Raw genomic sequence first — 17,385 nt, forward strand, 5'->3', positions numbered from 1 at the left:
ATCAAGCATTCATGGTCCAGACACTATATGTATGAGACAAAAAGATTGATGACAGTTATTGTGACCAATAGAACATCTACTATTAAGGAGAGAGATTGGAATGAGGACTAGACAAGGATGTCACTTATCAACAACCCTATTTTAAATATTGTATTAAAGATCCTCATCGGAGCAATAAGGCAAAAAAGAAAAAGTATCAAATTGGAAATGAAGAAGTAAAACTATCCCTAATTATAGATGATATAATGTATAGATAATTCTAGACACTCAATGAAAATTCTACTGAAACTAATAGAAGCAAAGTGACAAGGTATCACATTAAAATACAAAAATACTTTTCATCCATTACACTAATAAAGAGAACTCTAAAAGGAAATCAGGAAAATAAGGAGACCTCATCTCATGCATGTGGAAAAGGCCTTATACCACTGATATAAGAGTACAACCACTGTGGAAGTGGATGGCATTTCCCTAAAAAATTAGAAATAGAAATATCCTATTATCAAATAATCCACTTGGTATTTACCTATAGAAGAAGTAAGATCCATGACACAAATAGATATGCACACCCATGTTCTTCACAGCATAAGACATAAAACAGAAAGATGGGTAAGTGCCCATCAACAATAAATGGAAAACAACTATGGTAGAGACTCACAGTGGAATGCTATGCAACATTAAAGATTAACAATGGAACTGTGAATCACTTCATAAAATAAATGAATCTAAAGAAAATTACACTGAGTAAAATTAGCCAATATCAAAATGACAAATATTATATGAGATACACAGAAGGAAATAATCTTTGAATTCAGTTACCAAGGGTTGTAAGTAAGGGAGAGTAAATCACTAGCTAGAGGGCAGAACATATTGCCTTGGGTAAAGGGGAAGGCAATGTGCAATAAGAAGGGGTCAACACAAAATGATAAAAGGCAAAAGGAGGCCAAAAAAGAGCATAAGCATTAAAGGAAATGAAACTAAGTAATATTACATACTCTTTCCTGCAACTGGTTTTGCAAAGGCGTTTGAATGGGTAGACTATAATCCACTATGGATAACACTGAGCAGAATAGAACATTGTGCTCATGTAGAACCTGTACATGGACCAAAAGTCAATTGTTCAAATAGGAAAAAAAAATGCTTCATAGTTTAAATTAGGAAAGATGTATGTTGGAGTTGTGTGCTCTCATCACACTTATTGAGCAAACAATCCAAAAAGCTGGGCTATATGAAGCAGAAAATAGTCTTGGGATTGGAGGAAGGTTCACTGGTAAAGAGTACTGAAAGTATCATAGACTGCCATATTGGAGGAAAGCAACCTTTGAAATGCAGAGGACACACACAACTTCACTTGCTGAAAATGAGGAGACCTTGAAGCACTTGCTGATGAAGATCTGGTATGCAACCTTCAAAGTAACTTACAACTCAACATAAATAACACAGTAATTCTCACAATCAGTTCAATAGGTAGTGTTATGATCAATGGAGAAAAGACTGACATCATCAAAGATTTCATCTTACTTGGATCCACAATCAAGGCTCACAGAAGTAGCAGTCCAGGGAGAATTACCCGCCTGGTGCTCCTGCTGATAAATGGGAAAATTAAGAGGGAGGCGGTTGGAGGCAGGGTCCCAGAAACAGAGTTCAAGTGTACAAAGGTCTGTGGATGAGAACTCCCCCTGTGATAACCACAGAGCAATCCCAGGGCTCACTGAAATGCTCGAAATTCACTGCCTCTGCCTGCAGGCTCGGCTAATCCCTCCCAGGTCCAGCAGGACAGCAGCCACCACCCCTTTCTGCAAGATGCAAGACCCACAGTGTGCAGTAGTTTTTCCAGACTGCTATCTAAAGGTGGGCGTAATCTCAGGCTCATGGAGCACATCCGAGAACTAACCACGAGGGCTCACAAGAGAGGTCTCCTCTCTGCAACCCTCCCGATGTTCCTGCATTCGAGAGCTTTGCTTTTCCTCTCTCCAGCAAGGAACAGAGTGGCTGCATTGGCCATCCCTTTTCCCCTTCTGCTCAGCTTCCTGCCTGCAAGCTTGGGTAACAACAGATATTTAGACACTAATTTGCTGCAAATGGAGAGCCCTAGGATATTCACCCAGGGTAGAGCTCAGATCCCTGAAGCACAACCTTGAAGCTGTGCAGGAGGATAGCCGGGGAAATTCAGACCCAGTGGACCCCAAAGCCACTCTATTAATCTGGGCCTCTTTCCCTGGGGACAGCACAGCACAGCCCTGATACAAGGGCAAACTACAGGCCCATTATTTTTTTTTTTTAATTTTTAAGAAACTTAAAAAACACTTTCAATTCAAGGCCGTGTTCCTTTGTGTAACTAAATATAAGCCAACAGAAACCTGATCCATTAACACAGCTTTAACATAACAGAACAGCAAATAGCAGATCCCCTGAGCACAGCCCACAGAACTTTAACATAACAAAACAGGAAAACCCAACTGGAGCTAAAAGGCACAGCCAAGGCAGAAAACTGGTTCTAACAACCATCAGGCAGCCCCTACACCTGCAGCTGTACCATCACCCTCCCAGGACCAAACCTTCAGGCCTCCACCAAACCACTGCAACTCTCCGATAGGCCTGCACAGTGCTAACAACCAACAAGAGATGCAAAACCCATCTGGAGACAATGGGACATTCCCTCACAGAAGTGCCACAAGGAAGGGATGAGTCAAGGATATAGCACCAAAGAAAAACAATATTCCTCTGTCTAACTTTCGGTTCTGGCTAGACTGGAGTATGTACACTGGTACAGTAAGAGCTTGCGACCCACAGAATCCAGGTGGGATAAACCACTTAGGAAGAGAAATGGGAGTAGCGGATGCCAGGAGAGTAGAGAGAAGGTTGGGGATAAAGGGAGGAAGGGGGGACTGATCCCAGTGATGGACCCATAACATGTCCCCCAGGAGGACAAACAACAGAAAGGTGGGTGAAGGGAGACTGGTCAGTGTAACACATGAAAGTAAAAATAATTTATAATTTATCAATGGTCACAAGGGTGGGAGAAAGGGGGAAAAGTGGAGCTGATACCAAAGGCTCAATAGAGAGTCAATGTTTAGAAAAGGATGATGGCAACATGTGTACAAATATGCTTGATACAACTGATGTATGGGCTGTTACAAGAGCCCCCAAAAAATGATTTTTTAAACTGCCAAATTTAAATAAACTCAGTCTATTACCAATGTTACATTAATAAAAATGGATTTTAGAACAAAGATACATAACCAATTAGTATGTGAACATTACATTCCAAAAAACAAAAGACAGTGGTGGTTTAGACCCAGAACATATTGAAATGGAAAAATAAATAGAAACTTTATTTGAAATATAGAATTGACAATGCTTTGTGGGTGAGATGACTATTTGGAGTGCAAATGAAGAAATAGAATAAAGACAACTCTTCATTCTTTGGCACAAGCAACTGAGTGAACACTGGTGCCATTTATTCAGATGAGGAAGACTGGGAGAGGATTACAAAGCCAAGCTTTCACACTATGATTACCCAAAGCTATTCCAACTGGTTTTACCAGTTCAATGGAATACAAAACAATAAACCAGGTAGGGTTTATAAACAAACATCTAGAAAATAAAAGTGTGACTCTATTGAATCAATATACCCAAAATGTGAAAAAGAATGTTACATATTTATAATACAGAAAAATTATGCACATCATATAAAGTATGTACAAAACCATTAGATAAAAATATTTTTAAATATATAGATACATGTGCCCATTAAAATTACATCAACAACTATAATTAAATGCTACATCTTACAGCTATTGATTTTTTTCTAGTAGTTTTACTAAAGACAATTTATATTTCTAACTAAAAATATTTGTGATCATTAAAAATTAAATAACTGATACAGCACATTATTTCCTTCAGCATATTTGCTTACCTGTTTAATCTTTCAGATAATGTTCCAAATTGTGCTGTATTATATGATGAACTGAAAGCATCTTGACCTTCACTTAATTTTGTAAGCAAGGAACTGGAATAATTACCATTACTGGACTGGAAAGAAAAAAAAAGCTGCCAAAATAGTCAATGTACATAAAAAGGGGGCTTCAAAAACTTTATGGAAAAGTGGAATTTAAAAAAATGGAATTTTCTGAAGAACTTTTTAAAGTCCCACAGAACATAAAAAATAAATGACCTATTACATTGGGGAGTTCCTAGGTACAATCGGTTAAGGATATGAACGAGTAGCTGAAAGGTTGGCACTAGAAAGAGGTGCCTTGGGAGTAAGGCTTGGCATTTGCTTTTGGGCGGTCTATAAAGCTCTGTGGAGCAGTTCTACTGCTCACATACCGAGCTGCCAGAGCTGATGGCACAGTCAATGCAAGTCCTCCAGTCAATTCCAACTCAGAGCGCTGCTGCAGGACAGACAGACTAGCACTGCACCACCGGGTTCTGAGACCACACATCCTTCCAGAAGCTGGCACCCCATCTTTCTCCTATCAGGGAACCTCTGAGAAGTTTAACCACTGTGTCACCTGTGCTCTTTAGCTACCAACATGTAGATTTAGATATTTTCAATCCAACAGGAAGCAGTTGTGAAATTAGTATCAATGTTTGAATGAATCTTCATACAATATAGTTTATACAGTGGCAAGAGAAATGTTTTTTAGAAATAATTAAGAAAAAAACACAACCTAGAAAACCAGGATTTTCAATTAAAAAATTAAATTCATGTGACAAGAAATCATCTTGTATCCCATTAAATCATTTAACTATTATAGTTCTATCATTTACCAAGCAGTTTTAGATTGGTATTTTAATCTTTCTGAATTTCGATATTAATGAGTATAAAATATTTATGAGTATAAAATGAGTATAAAATATTAATTGATGAAATAACCAGACTCTTAATGTGGAAAGTATCATATAGATTTAAGATACTATATTGGTCCAATATTATTCCTGTTTAATTATAATTACTTTTACAGTATATGTGACTTGTAGGAATCCTGGTGTCGTGGGTAAAGGTTAGCAGTTCAAACCTACCAGCTGTTCTGTGGGAGAAAAATCAAACTATTGACTCCTGTAAATATTTACAATCTCAGAAACTCTACCTGGATGGTATGGATTAGAATTGACTCGATACCAGTAAATTTGATGGTTTGATTGCTTTTCTTTTCTTTTTGTATATTTTAAATTATTTTCAATTCTTGTACTGTCAGTAAATCTAAATTTCATAAGATTGTTTTTACCTAAGTGAAATTACTATGAAATTATTATGTTTAATTGATGTCCTAATTTTGTTATAGCATATTGCTTACATGTTGGTTCGAATAGTTCTCATCTGTTCCATAAGTCCCCATTGACTGGAAGGCAAGGAGAAAGAAAGAAAACAGTTTGCAACTTAGTAAAAGAGAAACAAGAATACATAATGATATAAAGTAGTTCAAAGTCACCTCTTCATTTTGCTTTTTTTATATGTAACTTTCCAAGAAAGTAAAATCTTGTTTGGTTTGGCTTTTAAAGGGAAAGTCTGATGAAAGAGACAGTGGAGAGAACAGGCAGTTTTCTATTCTGTTCACTGAAACTTGAACACACTACATGAATCCTTAACTCCTGTTGACTGAATGGAAGGAGATATCATTTGAATTATAAAAATACATAAATCAGAGAAAAATCCAAAACAGTGAAATTAAAATAAAATTCAAAAATGAGTTTCAATAGAAAAGGTTATCAAGGAAAGGTACCCATTACCCACAGAAAGCAACTTCTTAGTAATAGATGGGGTTTATTAAGATTATGGCAATTATCAATTAACTTTATATTTAAGAATTCTTGGAATTCCTGAAACCCAAATGAAGGCTGAACGTGATAGTGGGACAAGAGGAAAGTAAAAAGAAATCGAGGAAAGAACTAGGAGGCAAAGGGAATTTATAGAAATATAGGCACATACAGATGTAAATATATTTATATACGACGAGGGGGTAATATATCTATGTACATATATTTATAGGTTTAGTATTAAGGAAACAGATGGGCAGTGGGCCCCTGCTCAAGTACTCCCTCAACCCAAGGACACTGTTCTAACAATTCGGCAGTCTGAGATGCTCACCTTCCTAGTACGTTCACTTAAGACAATGGGTGCACAAGCGTGGTGAAGAAAATTGATGGTGCCCGGCTACCAAAAGACCTAACATCTGAAGTCTTAAAAGGTCTGAAGATAGACAATTGGCCATCTAGCTGAGAAACAACAAAACCCATATGGAAGCAGCACACCAACCTGTCCCAACTCAATCGCTGAGGACAAGGCAAATGCGGTGAAGAAAGCTGATGGTGCCCAGCTGTCAAAAGATATAGAATCTGGGGTCCTATAGCTGGAAGATAAACAAAGGGCCATCTGAGAAATAACAAAGCCCACATGGAAGAAGCAAACCAGTCTGTGAATCACAAGGCGACAGAGGGATCAGGTTTCAGCCATCAAAGACCAAAAAAATAATCAGCATTGTGAATGAGAGGGAGTGTGGAGTGGGGACTCAGGGCCCATCTGTGGGAAATTGGACATCCCCTGGCAGAAGGGCTGCAGGGAGGAAACGAGCCAGTCAGGGTGCAGTGTAGCAATGATGAAACATATAATTTTTCTCTAGTTCTTGAATGCTTCCCCCACCACCCAACTATCATGATCCCAATTCCACCTTACAAATCCAGCTGGACCAGAAGATGTACACTGGTACAGATAAGAACTGGAAACACAGGGAATCCAGGACAGATGACCTCTCAGGACCAGTGGTGAGAGTGGCGACACAAGGAGAGTGGAGGGAAGGTGAGGGAGAAAGGGGGGACAGATTACAAGAATCTACATATAACCTCCTCCCTGAGGGATGGACAGTGGAGAAATGGGTTAAGGGAGATGTCAGATGGTGTAAGATATGACAAAAAAATAATAATTTATAAATTATAAAGGGTTCATGGAGGATGGGGGAGTGGGGAGAGAGGGGAAAATGAGAAGCGAATACCAAGGGCTCAAGTAAAAAGCAAATGTTTTGAGAATGATGAGGGAAACAAATGTATAAAAGCACTTGACACAATGGATATATGTGTGTGTTGTGATAAGAGTTGTACAAGCCCCCAATAAAATGATTTAATTTAAAAAAATAGAAATCTTTTTCTTTCTGCCCTTATCCAAGTAAGCTTCCGTCAATCCTCAAACTCTACTCCTGCATATTATAATCATCTCCAAATGATAAGAAATCTGAGTCCCATCCACTGAAAACTGACATGTATTTTAATACAGAAAAGGATGTACAAAAGATTTTAATATCATTTCCTAATTTTGCTCTAGAAATTCCAAAAGAGATGATAGTTAATAAAGCAGTATTGGACTTTAAACAAAATTTCAAGCTTTTATACATCTTCACAATCTACACATCCACTAATCAATGCAAATTTTTCTATATTTTAAAGGGATAAAAATATCTGGAAATTAATGTGAAGATTGAACATCATAATTTGATATAGAATAGAATATTCTGTGCAGTTTCTTTGAAAGATGAATTAATTGCTCAATAATCATGTGCCTTAAAGTAAGAATCCCCCAGTAAATGGCTTTTTGGAGCTCAGTATATACCAACAGAATCAAATGACATGCAAATATAAGACTGGTCTACAGTTATGTTAATCATAAGCAACCTAATAAGGTGTGAAGGTATGCTCCTTACTTTGAAATTTATTTTTAAATTAAACATTGTAAGAATTATACAAAAGGTACTATTAATTTTCCCCAGTATTCAAAATTTTAGATACTTGGTGGCACGTCAAATTGCTATAATAATGTCTAATATTACAGTTTTAAGAAATAATCTCACCTAGGGGGAAAAAAGGGAACCAATTGCAGTGATTGATATTCAACCCCTCCCTTTACCCCAGGGAGATGTACAATAGAAATGTGGATGAAGGGAGACAGTGGATGCTGTTGATGTATGTATATGTATGGATTGTGATAAGAGTTGTATGAGCCCCTAATAAAATGTTAAAAAATATATATATGAAAATTTAAATAATAATCATAAAATAATCTCACCTGTACCGAGCCAGTTTCTTTCTTGTTGCCTAGTCTTTGAAAGTACATACTAGTGTAAAAAAAATTTAGTTAAAAATATAGATGACATGGTCATAATAATGTACATTTCATTAAAATTATATTAATAAAACATAAAAATTCTTATAATAAGGGAAAGCAAACTGTCTAAAAGAGTATCAAGAGTAGGTCAATCATTGGATTAAAGTCTTAATTTAACAATACAGTTAAAAGACAAATAAGAAGTAAGCTCTTTAAATAATTTCCAATAAACAAAGTGTTGTAAAAACCTATTATTTTAACACTTAGCTCAACCTACTTGTTTTCTGTATCATCAATACAAAGTTTAGATGGAATGCAGTTAGGTGACATTGGAAGTTCTAAATCATGATTTCTTGAAGACACTGTTATGCTTCTATTCATATTGACATGGACTGGTTTATTCACAGTTTCTATAATAGAAATATGTAATTATAGTATCAAATATGAACAAATAATAGTCTTTTTAAGTGCTATTTGACATATAATGTTCACTAAATAAATGTGTCACTGAAAAATTTTACTAAAAATATATATATTTTTGGCATTGCAGTACCAAAAACCATCACAGAAAATTTTAAAATCTTTTAAAAATAATTTTACATTGACCTTATAAAAGAGGCATTACCATTTAGTACTAATTCTTTCTTCCTTCCTCTAAGACTTCCCTGACTTCTGGAATAATACCAGATACTATATTATATTTCCCATGTTACCAGATATTTTCTCTATTCTAGAACTTAACACACTTAATAGTACTTGATTAATTTATTATTTTGTCTATTTAGTACAATTACTTAATTTCATTTTCTGGGAAATGTTTTCTTTCTTTTTTGGGGTGGGGGGAATGTTTTCTACATCCAACTCAATTAGCAGATTTTGGTTTGAGTGTGAGCTTTTTATCTCATTTGTACTTTCTATCTTTGTCTCTCTGGACAAAATTATTGGTTTAGGAGTATTCATCTGAACTCAAAAAAAACAAATCCAACTCACTGACATTCAGTGGGTTCCAACTTATAGCAACCCTATAGGACATATATGAACTTAGCAACTTAGTCTAATTCTGTACATAGGGAAGGTATTCAAAAGGTATATGCTGAATGAATGAATGACAAGAAAGGGAAAATTAATAGTGAAGGTAAATATAACTAATATGTTTGAAACAAAAACATTTTTATTCTCAAAGTCTACAAATAATACATTTACTCTAATTTTAAAATAGCTAATCTGTTTGTGCACATTTTCATCAGTAAAGGGAGAGAAAAAACTAGCAGAGAAAGGAAATGAGGAGATACTAACAATATTATGATAAATTTAGTCCTCTTGATATATTGTCTTATAAATTCTTCTTTTATGATTTATTTTAAAAATTTACTATCACATGCAAATTCTTTGAGAAAGAAAAAATATACGGATTAAACATTTTATTTATTTGAATTATAGTACATGTTAAATTAGACTTTATTGTTATGAAGTATTGAATTGCTTAGTTAACATTCCAGGAATGTCTAAGAAGTAATTCAAGGTGTGTAATAAGAAGATAATCGCTGATACAAAAATTTCAACATCTTAGAATAAATTCTATAAAATTAGAATAAGATATAAGTAGTAAAGATGTTTATACCCTGATCTTTGGCTAAACTTTGGTGACATCTGCCTACCTACATGGGAAAAAATAATTAATATTCACTCTAGTAAATTTAATCTCATCTTGAAAAATTAATTTTATATAGCTAGATAAAGCCATACCTTAAAATAAAAAATCCATTAACACCCAGAAAATTAACTTAATTTCCAAATGCTATGATTCCTAAGATTATAATAAATAAGGACTACATTAGTGTCAAAATAATATACTATGGAAAGACTTACCAGACATTTCCTTCTTGCATGATATCTGGTTTACTATGTACAGATTAAGAAGATCTAAACTGACAGTGGAACTTTTGGCAGGGGATAAAACACCCAGTAACTTCATTTTTGATTTTAACCTTTTCTTTTCAAAATATTCCTAGAATAATTAAAAATGTAGAATTATTGTCACCAACTGTAGTTTGGTCAAAACCTAAATAACAACATATCAGTAATGCCATTACATCATTTGCTTGCTATCTTTATGCTTTGTGACACCACCTTCCTATTACATGGGTATTATATAATACCTAGAGTCAATTACAATACATTATAGTTTCTCTAAAGACTAAATTTCACAGCCCCTCCAATCTTTCTTTAGTTAAAATATTTTTAAACAAAATTTTAAAACTATTCCCATGTCCCGTAAGATTAGAAATTATCTGTTGAAAGTTTAAAATAAAATCTGATAACAAAATAAACAGATATACAGAGCCAAGATCCATTAAAAGCCAACTGAAAGAAGAAGCGGAAAACTATGAAGAACTAATCTGCAGACAAAGTGGTTCTTCTACACTGCCAATTTAACTCATTTTAATATCTCTCATGATTCATAGCTTGATTTTGTTTTTTCATATAAATAAAGCAAGCAGAATTTCACATAGTTATCATTCATTATGGGAGACACCGGAATCACTTCCTGGTCAAAGTACTTCATGGGCTGTGATCACCCCTCTGCTGTGGAGGCTTGCGATATGCTGAGACTGAACACGTTTAGTGGTCCTTCTAGGACAAGACAGACTAAGGAAAAAAGATTTGGTGATGCACTTCTGAAAATCAGCCATAATAGTCTGATCTGTAAGGGGGTTTAAGACAGACAAGGCAGTAATTCCTCCATAATACACAGGGTCACCAAGAGTCAGTAGACAACTCAAAGCCACAAATAACATGCTATTATTAGATAAAATTCTAGGCACAGAAGATAAGAGTTAACAAAATTAATGAGATCCTATTCTCATTTAACTTTATATTTGCTGAGTAAAAGTGAAAGAATGTTATAAGAAAATATCCAATAACGATAAATAAAAACCAAACTAAACTCACTGCCATTGAGTGGATGCCAACCCTTAGCAACCCTACTGGGCAGGGCAGAACTGCCACTGTGAGTTTCCAAGACTGTAACTCCTTACAGGAGTAGGAAGCCCTGGTCTTTCTCCCAATTATGAAAAGAGTGATACCAAATTTCTAAGGGTGTGACAGAATAGAGACTAACTGCAGCATAGGGAGCTATTTATTAGTAGTGTTCAGAATAAGCCAGCTTGAGTTTTAGAAAATACGTAAACTGAATCCCAAGTGTTGACGAGTCATTCATGCAAACATCTTGAAAGAATATTCCAAACAGGGCAAGCACGAGGGGCAACAAGGTTAGTGTGACTGGAAGGCATTGAACAAAGAGGTCACGTTTAAGTTAAGAAATACGATCAGAGACGCGAACAACACAGATGCTTTAGGTCCTCATGTTATGGTCAAACTGGATTTTATTCTAAAAGCAATGCAAAGAAATTGAGGCAAGGAGATGATAAAGAATTTTCAGGGCATTTTAGAAGTTTTTTCAAAGATCAACAACCCAAAAGTAGACACCAGACTTGGGAAAAAAATTTACAAGAGAGGAAAACAGAATGAACCTCATTAGTAATCAAGGAAATAAACTAACTGCCATTGAGTTGATGTCAACTTGCTGTGACCCTATAGAGCAGGATAGAACGTCCCCTGCGAGTTTCCAAGACTGTAACTCTTTATGGGAGTAGAACATCCCATTTTTCTCCCACGGAGCCGCTGGTAGTTTCGAACCGCAGACCTCTCAGTTAGCATTCCAATACATAACCACTGCTACCAGAGTTCCTTATCAAGGAGTAGAAAAATAAAATTATAATGAAGTATCATTTCACTAAATAAACAACTATTCTCCCTTTCATAATAAGCACCCCTTTGTCTTCTTTTAGGAGGCCTGGTAGTATACTGGTTCTGCATTAGGCTGTTAACCACAAGGTCAGCAGTTCAAAACAAGCAATTGTTCCATGGGACAAAGACATGGCTTTCTACTACCATAAATAGTTAAATCTCAGAATAGGGCAGGCAGTAAAAAGTGGTTAGATTTGGTCTATATTTTGAGAGTTAAAAGGTCACAGAAATCCACACTGACTTTTAAATCTGCCTGAATGAAATGGATAGCCAACCAAGCCATCTACAAAGATAAAAGAAGAAAAGAGAAGATGACCCTTCGGTTTCATATAAATGGATTTATTACTCGTGAAAAAATACTTCTGTAGACTGCTGTTCAAACAGGATAATACAAAAACATGTTATCCTTACCTTTTGCTTTCTCTTTTCCTGCTTAACTAAAACTCTGGTCCTAAAATGAAAAGCAGAATAAAATTATGTAATAATGATTAAAGAAGAAATCTCTGAAACAACTATCATAGTACCTCAATTTAAAAATTAGAATCAAAATTTAAGAATATACACAAAGTAGATTATTTTCTGAAAAGAGTAATGGAAATGTTCTTAAAATATATGCTGTATAAAATGTTCTTGGGAAATTCTAGATCTAATTGAAAATACTCTACAAATAAAATAATTACATATGTGGGGAGAAAGGGAGAAACTCAGGAGCTGATATCAAGGGCTCAAGTAGAAAGCAAATGTTTTGAGAATGATGAGGAAAACAAATGTACAAATGTGCTTGACACAATGCATGTATGTGTGGATTGTGCTAAGAATTGTATGAGCCCCCAATAGAATGATTTTGAAAAATAATTACATATAAAATAAATCTAAACTATAAAGTAAAAATAAATTAATGTACATGGAAAAAGATACCTCTGAAATATTCTCATATTATCACAATATTCTTGGTCAAACTTGAAAAAAAAATAGTTACCCTTCTTTTTTCCAACAGTGTTATTGGCACGTAGTTTAGAAATCATACAATAGTTCAAATGTTCAATAATATCAAGGAGAATTGCACAATCATTACCACATGTTTTAGAACATTACACACACACACCCCGTTACATAGTCTTTTAAGATAAGTTATGCAATCACAGTCCATTCTGACGCTCCTTCCACATTCCTGCCTTCATTATGTACTCTGGAAATCTCCTTTCCTTCTCAACACCCACCCTCTCCCCTGTACTTCCTGTAGCCCCTGGTGCCAATTATAATCATTATGCATCCACTCCTCCTGTGCTTCACAGCTGGAAGACTCAACAGAGAATGATGAAAAACAAAATCGTACTGACTTGGTAAGGATAAAGTCATAATGTACAAAGTCAAAAATACAAAACTGTGTTAAAAGGAAAAGACCCCATTGTTGCCCTTCTTCATAATTTCAAACTTCCTCTGAAATCAAAGTGAATGGAAGAAGGATGTAGGACTCGATTTAAGTTTCAGAAGATGCTACATCTATTATTAGAGCAACTTCAGTTACATTAATATGTCAGCTATATTTACTTGGAATCTCATACATATATATTTTAAAACGTGCTCATTAAGGAGTATAGCTATGATCCTTGTGCCCAACACAGACTTAAATCTTAATGACGAAGCAGTATTTAATAGCGACAACACACTGTGCTTATTAATAATAGTGGTATATTAAACATTTATGAAAACATTGTACAAACATCTGTTAGGCAGGCATGAGACTGTAGTCATAAATTTAAGATTTGCACCAGAGTTATATTTAAAACTGACAAAAATGTATCTTAGCTTTATGAGATTACGTAACTTAAAAATAAATTGCCAATATTTACTTTGTACTCATTCTAAATACTTTACATTCTTTACATGTACAAATTCACTTAATATCCACAGTAACTCTATAAGGTTCCATGTTCATATCCATTTTACTGATAAGGAAACAAAAGCACAGAGATGTTACGTAACATGGCTAAGATTACACTGTTAATAAGTAGATCAAGATTTAAAATCAGGAGGTTTGATTTTAGAATTTTCAACTACATTATACTTTATCCGGTCTCTCAATTGTATTAACTGAAAATTAACAAAGCTATTAATTTTTGCTGGTGATTTTCCTAAACTGCATACATGACAACTCACATAACTTCTCACTTAACTGCACTTGTTCTTTAACCTATTTCCCACTGTTTGGGGATTCATTGATCATTTTGAGTTAATTAAGGAATGAATCCAATCAATTCTGCTCTGTGCAGCATTATAACTAAACAGGTAACATTCAAATATTACAAAAGAATATTTCTTTGACTCAAAAGGCAAAGTTGCTTCTAATGCTGCTAAGCTAACACTAAATGCAGAAAATATCACTTAATCAGAAAAAAAGCTGGAATTTCATTTCTGACTAAATAAATCATAAAAAGAAAAATCTACACTTAATTAAAAGAGCTTGCCACATGTAAAATGCAAATCCCTAGAATATCAATAGTCAAGTGCTATAATTCTATTTTACAAGATATCTTTGATTTTATGCAAATACTCTTCAATGTATTTTTCTACATGGGTAACCTAATGCCATTGCATTGATTCCAATTGGGTCCAATTCATGGTGACCCAATGTATGTCAGAGTTCATATGTACTCCATAGGGTCTCTCTTCCATGGCTATTAGTGCTAAAACACAACTTTAATTATTAATAAGGAATATGATAAAAATAACATACAATTCCCTCAAAAGAAAGACCTGACAATATACAGAAATATTATCCATTGGAACCCTTATAGAACACTGTTCCACTCTGACACATGTGGGTTCTACATGAATCAAAATTTGAGGCTCCCCTCAACTGATTCCAAATTGGTGACAGCTGGTTTACTCAGTGGCAGGCCAGTGGCAGAATTTCTGTCTTCCATGCAAAAGAGGAGGGTTCAATTTCCAACCAATGTGCTTCATGCACAAGAACTACCTGTATTTTAGTAAAGGCTTATATGAAATGAACCTGAACAGGTTTCAGTGGAGCTTTCTCACTAAGACAAAATAGGAAAGAAGTCTGACAATATATACTTCTCAAAACCCGCCAATACAATCATGAACAACAGCATACCAAGGTCTGGTTACACAAAAGGCACCACAACATGCACTGCAATCTGAAACAGGTTTATGCTTATATAATTTCCTTTTCTCAACAGTGTTTTACATTCTATACCATTAGGTAAATTAATGACATTACCAACAGAATCACCTTATGCCCAGGGGATGATTTATAATGTTCTCTATCATAGAAATCATAGAATGATAATCATGCATCTATAGTGAACCAGAGATATATATAAACCATTGCTATACAAATGCAATTTTATCTGAGAGCAATTTTCTTTTCTTTTAACATAGCTTCCTCAAAAGACCACTGAAGATATGGGTGCTATAGCAAAGGAAGTAGATGGTGCCTAGTTACCAGAGAAAATCGTGCCTGGCTTCTTAAAGACCTGTCTTAAAACAAGCAGCCATATAAGTGAGGCATCAGCTAAGTTTACATAGAAGAAACATACCAGCTTTTGTGATCCAGATATTGTAAATAATAAATACAAATCCAAAGGAGGAAATGGTATCAGAGCTTAAGTTGTGAACACCTGGTTTACCGAAGGCAATGGATGAGAGTGGAGACCCCAAATCCATTTACAGGGTCCACCATGGATGAAGTCTCACCTGCATCCCCTCTGCCCATAGTTCAGGGATATTAATAGGCTTGTTATCAGACAGAGAGCATGGGAAAGTCAACTATGGCAGATGTAGTTAGGTTAGAATGTAATACATTGTCATTTAATGTCCATTTTGACCTGTTTTAAAGTTTCTTCAGTTTTATTATTTTCCGCTTTCTTTTAAAATTTTTCTGTGCTTCACCTAGTCATTGTTGTTGGGTTTTTTGTTTTTTTTGTTTGCTTCCTGTTAATGTTTTGTATGTTTTCCTGTATATGAAATCCAGCTAAATAAATCAAGAGACAATAACTGGATTAATAATTACCTAGGGGCAAAGTAAGGGAAGATGGGGGGAAATGGGAAGATAACAAGTACAAAAAGAAAATGCTCTGAAATTGATTGTGCTGATGATCATACAATTTCCAATGTGACTGAATGACTACATTTTATGTGAAGTATATTCCAAATAAGCTATTTACAATAAAAAGTTATCTTGAGTCAGGCACTAACTCCAGCGCAACTAACAATGACCACCAAATAAAAGGAAGGCCTTCTCTTGACATTGAAGAGCTTCCATTGCTGGCCCAGCTTATCTTTCAGCTTTGTTTTCCATTCTTCCACTTCATGTACTCCAACACTAACCAAACTAAAGTATGTATGTTTCTTATTTCCCCCACCACATCGCCATATTCAGCACTTTTAATATTGGCAAAATCCCATTCAAATGTCAGCTTCGTCATAAAATATGAGGGGTTTTTTTTTGTTATAAGCCAAACTGTTCGTTTTCTTTTGTTTGCTTTTTAATCATTTTATGGGGGGCTCCTACAACTCTTATCACAATCCATACATACATCAATTGTGTAAAGCACATTTGTACATTCATTGCCCTCATCATTCTCAAAATAATTGCTCTCCACTTAAGCCCCTTGCATCCTTATTTTTCCCTCACCCTCCCTATTGCACCCTCCCTCATGAACCCTTGATAATTTATAAATTATTATTTTGTCAATATCTTACACTGTCTGATGTCTCCCTTCACCCACTTTTCTGTTGTCGGTCCCCCAGGGAGGGAGTTATATGTAGATCCTTGTAATCCGTACCCCCTTTCTACCCCACCCTCCCTCCACTCTCCTAGCATCACCACTCTCACCACTGGTCCTGAAGGATCATCCATCCTGGATTCTCTGTGTTTCCAGTTCCTATCAGTACCAGTGTACATCCTCTGGTCTAGCCAGATTTGTAAGATAAAATTGGGATCATGATGGGGGGGAGAGGGGGGAAGGAAGCAAAAGGAACTAGAGGGAAGTTGTATGTTTCATCGTTGCTACACTGCACCGACTGACTTGTCTCCTCACTACAACATTCCGTAAGAGTATGTGCAGTTGCCTATAGATGGGCTTTGGGTCCCCACCCTGAACTCCCCTCATTCACAATATGATTTTTTGTTCTTTGATGCCTGATAACGAGGTCCCTTCGGCACCTCGTAATCACACAGGCTGGGGTGCTTCTTCCATGTGGGATTTGTTGCTTCTGAGCTAGATGGCCGCTTGTTTACCTTCAAGACACTAATACCCAAGATGCTTTATCTTTTGATAGCCGGGCACCAACAGTTTTCTTCACTACATTTGCTTATGCATCTATTTGTCTTCAGCGATCACATCAGGGAGGTGAGCACACAATGATATGATTTTTGTCCTTTGATGTCTGATAACTGGTCCCTTTGGCACCTCACGATCACACAGGTTTATGTGCTTCTTCCAGTAACT

General features: G+C 35.5%; 1 protein-coding gene across 1 annotated transcript in view; it reads right to left on the bottom strand.

The window, feature by feature from the left end:
• The window catches only part of REDIC1 (regulator of DNA class I crossover intermediates 1), a 79,415-nt gene that overhangs the window by 33,059 nt on the left and 28,971 nt on the right, over window positions 1-17,385 (bottom strand). The window contains exons 2-6 of the mRNA XM_075553314.1: window positions 12,320-12,359; window positions 9,968-10,106; window positions 8,376-8,508; window positions 8,060-8,108; window positions 3,920-4,035 (exon numbers count right to left, since the gene is read on the bottom strand). Of these exons, the coding sequence (XP_075409429.1) occupies window positions 3,920-4,035; window positions 8,060-8,108; window positions 8,376-8,508; window positions 9,968-10,106; window positions 12,320-12,359 (477 nt within the window). The remainder of the gene's footprint in view (window positions 1-3,919; window positions 4,036-8,059; window positions 8,109-8,375; window positions 8,509-9,967; window positions 10,107-12,319; window positions 12,360-17,385) is intronic.

This window comes from Tenrec ecaudatus, chromosome 6 (genome assembly GCF_050624435.1).
Source record: "Tenrec ecaudatus isolate mTenEca1 chromosome 6, mTenEca1.hap1, whole genome shotgun sequence".
NCBI lineage: Eukaryota > Metazoa > Chordata > Mammalia > Afrosoricida > Tenrecidae > Tenrec > Tenrec ecaudatus.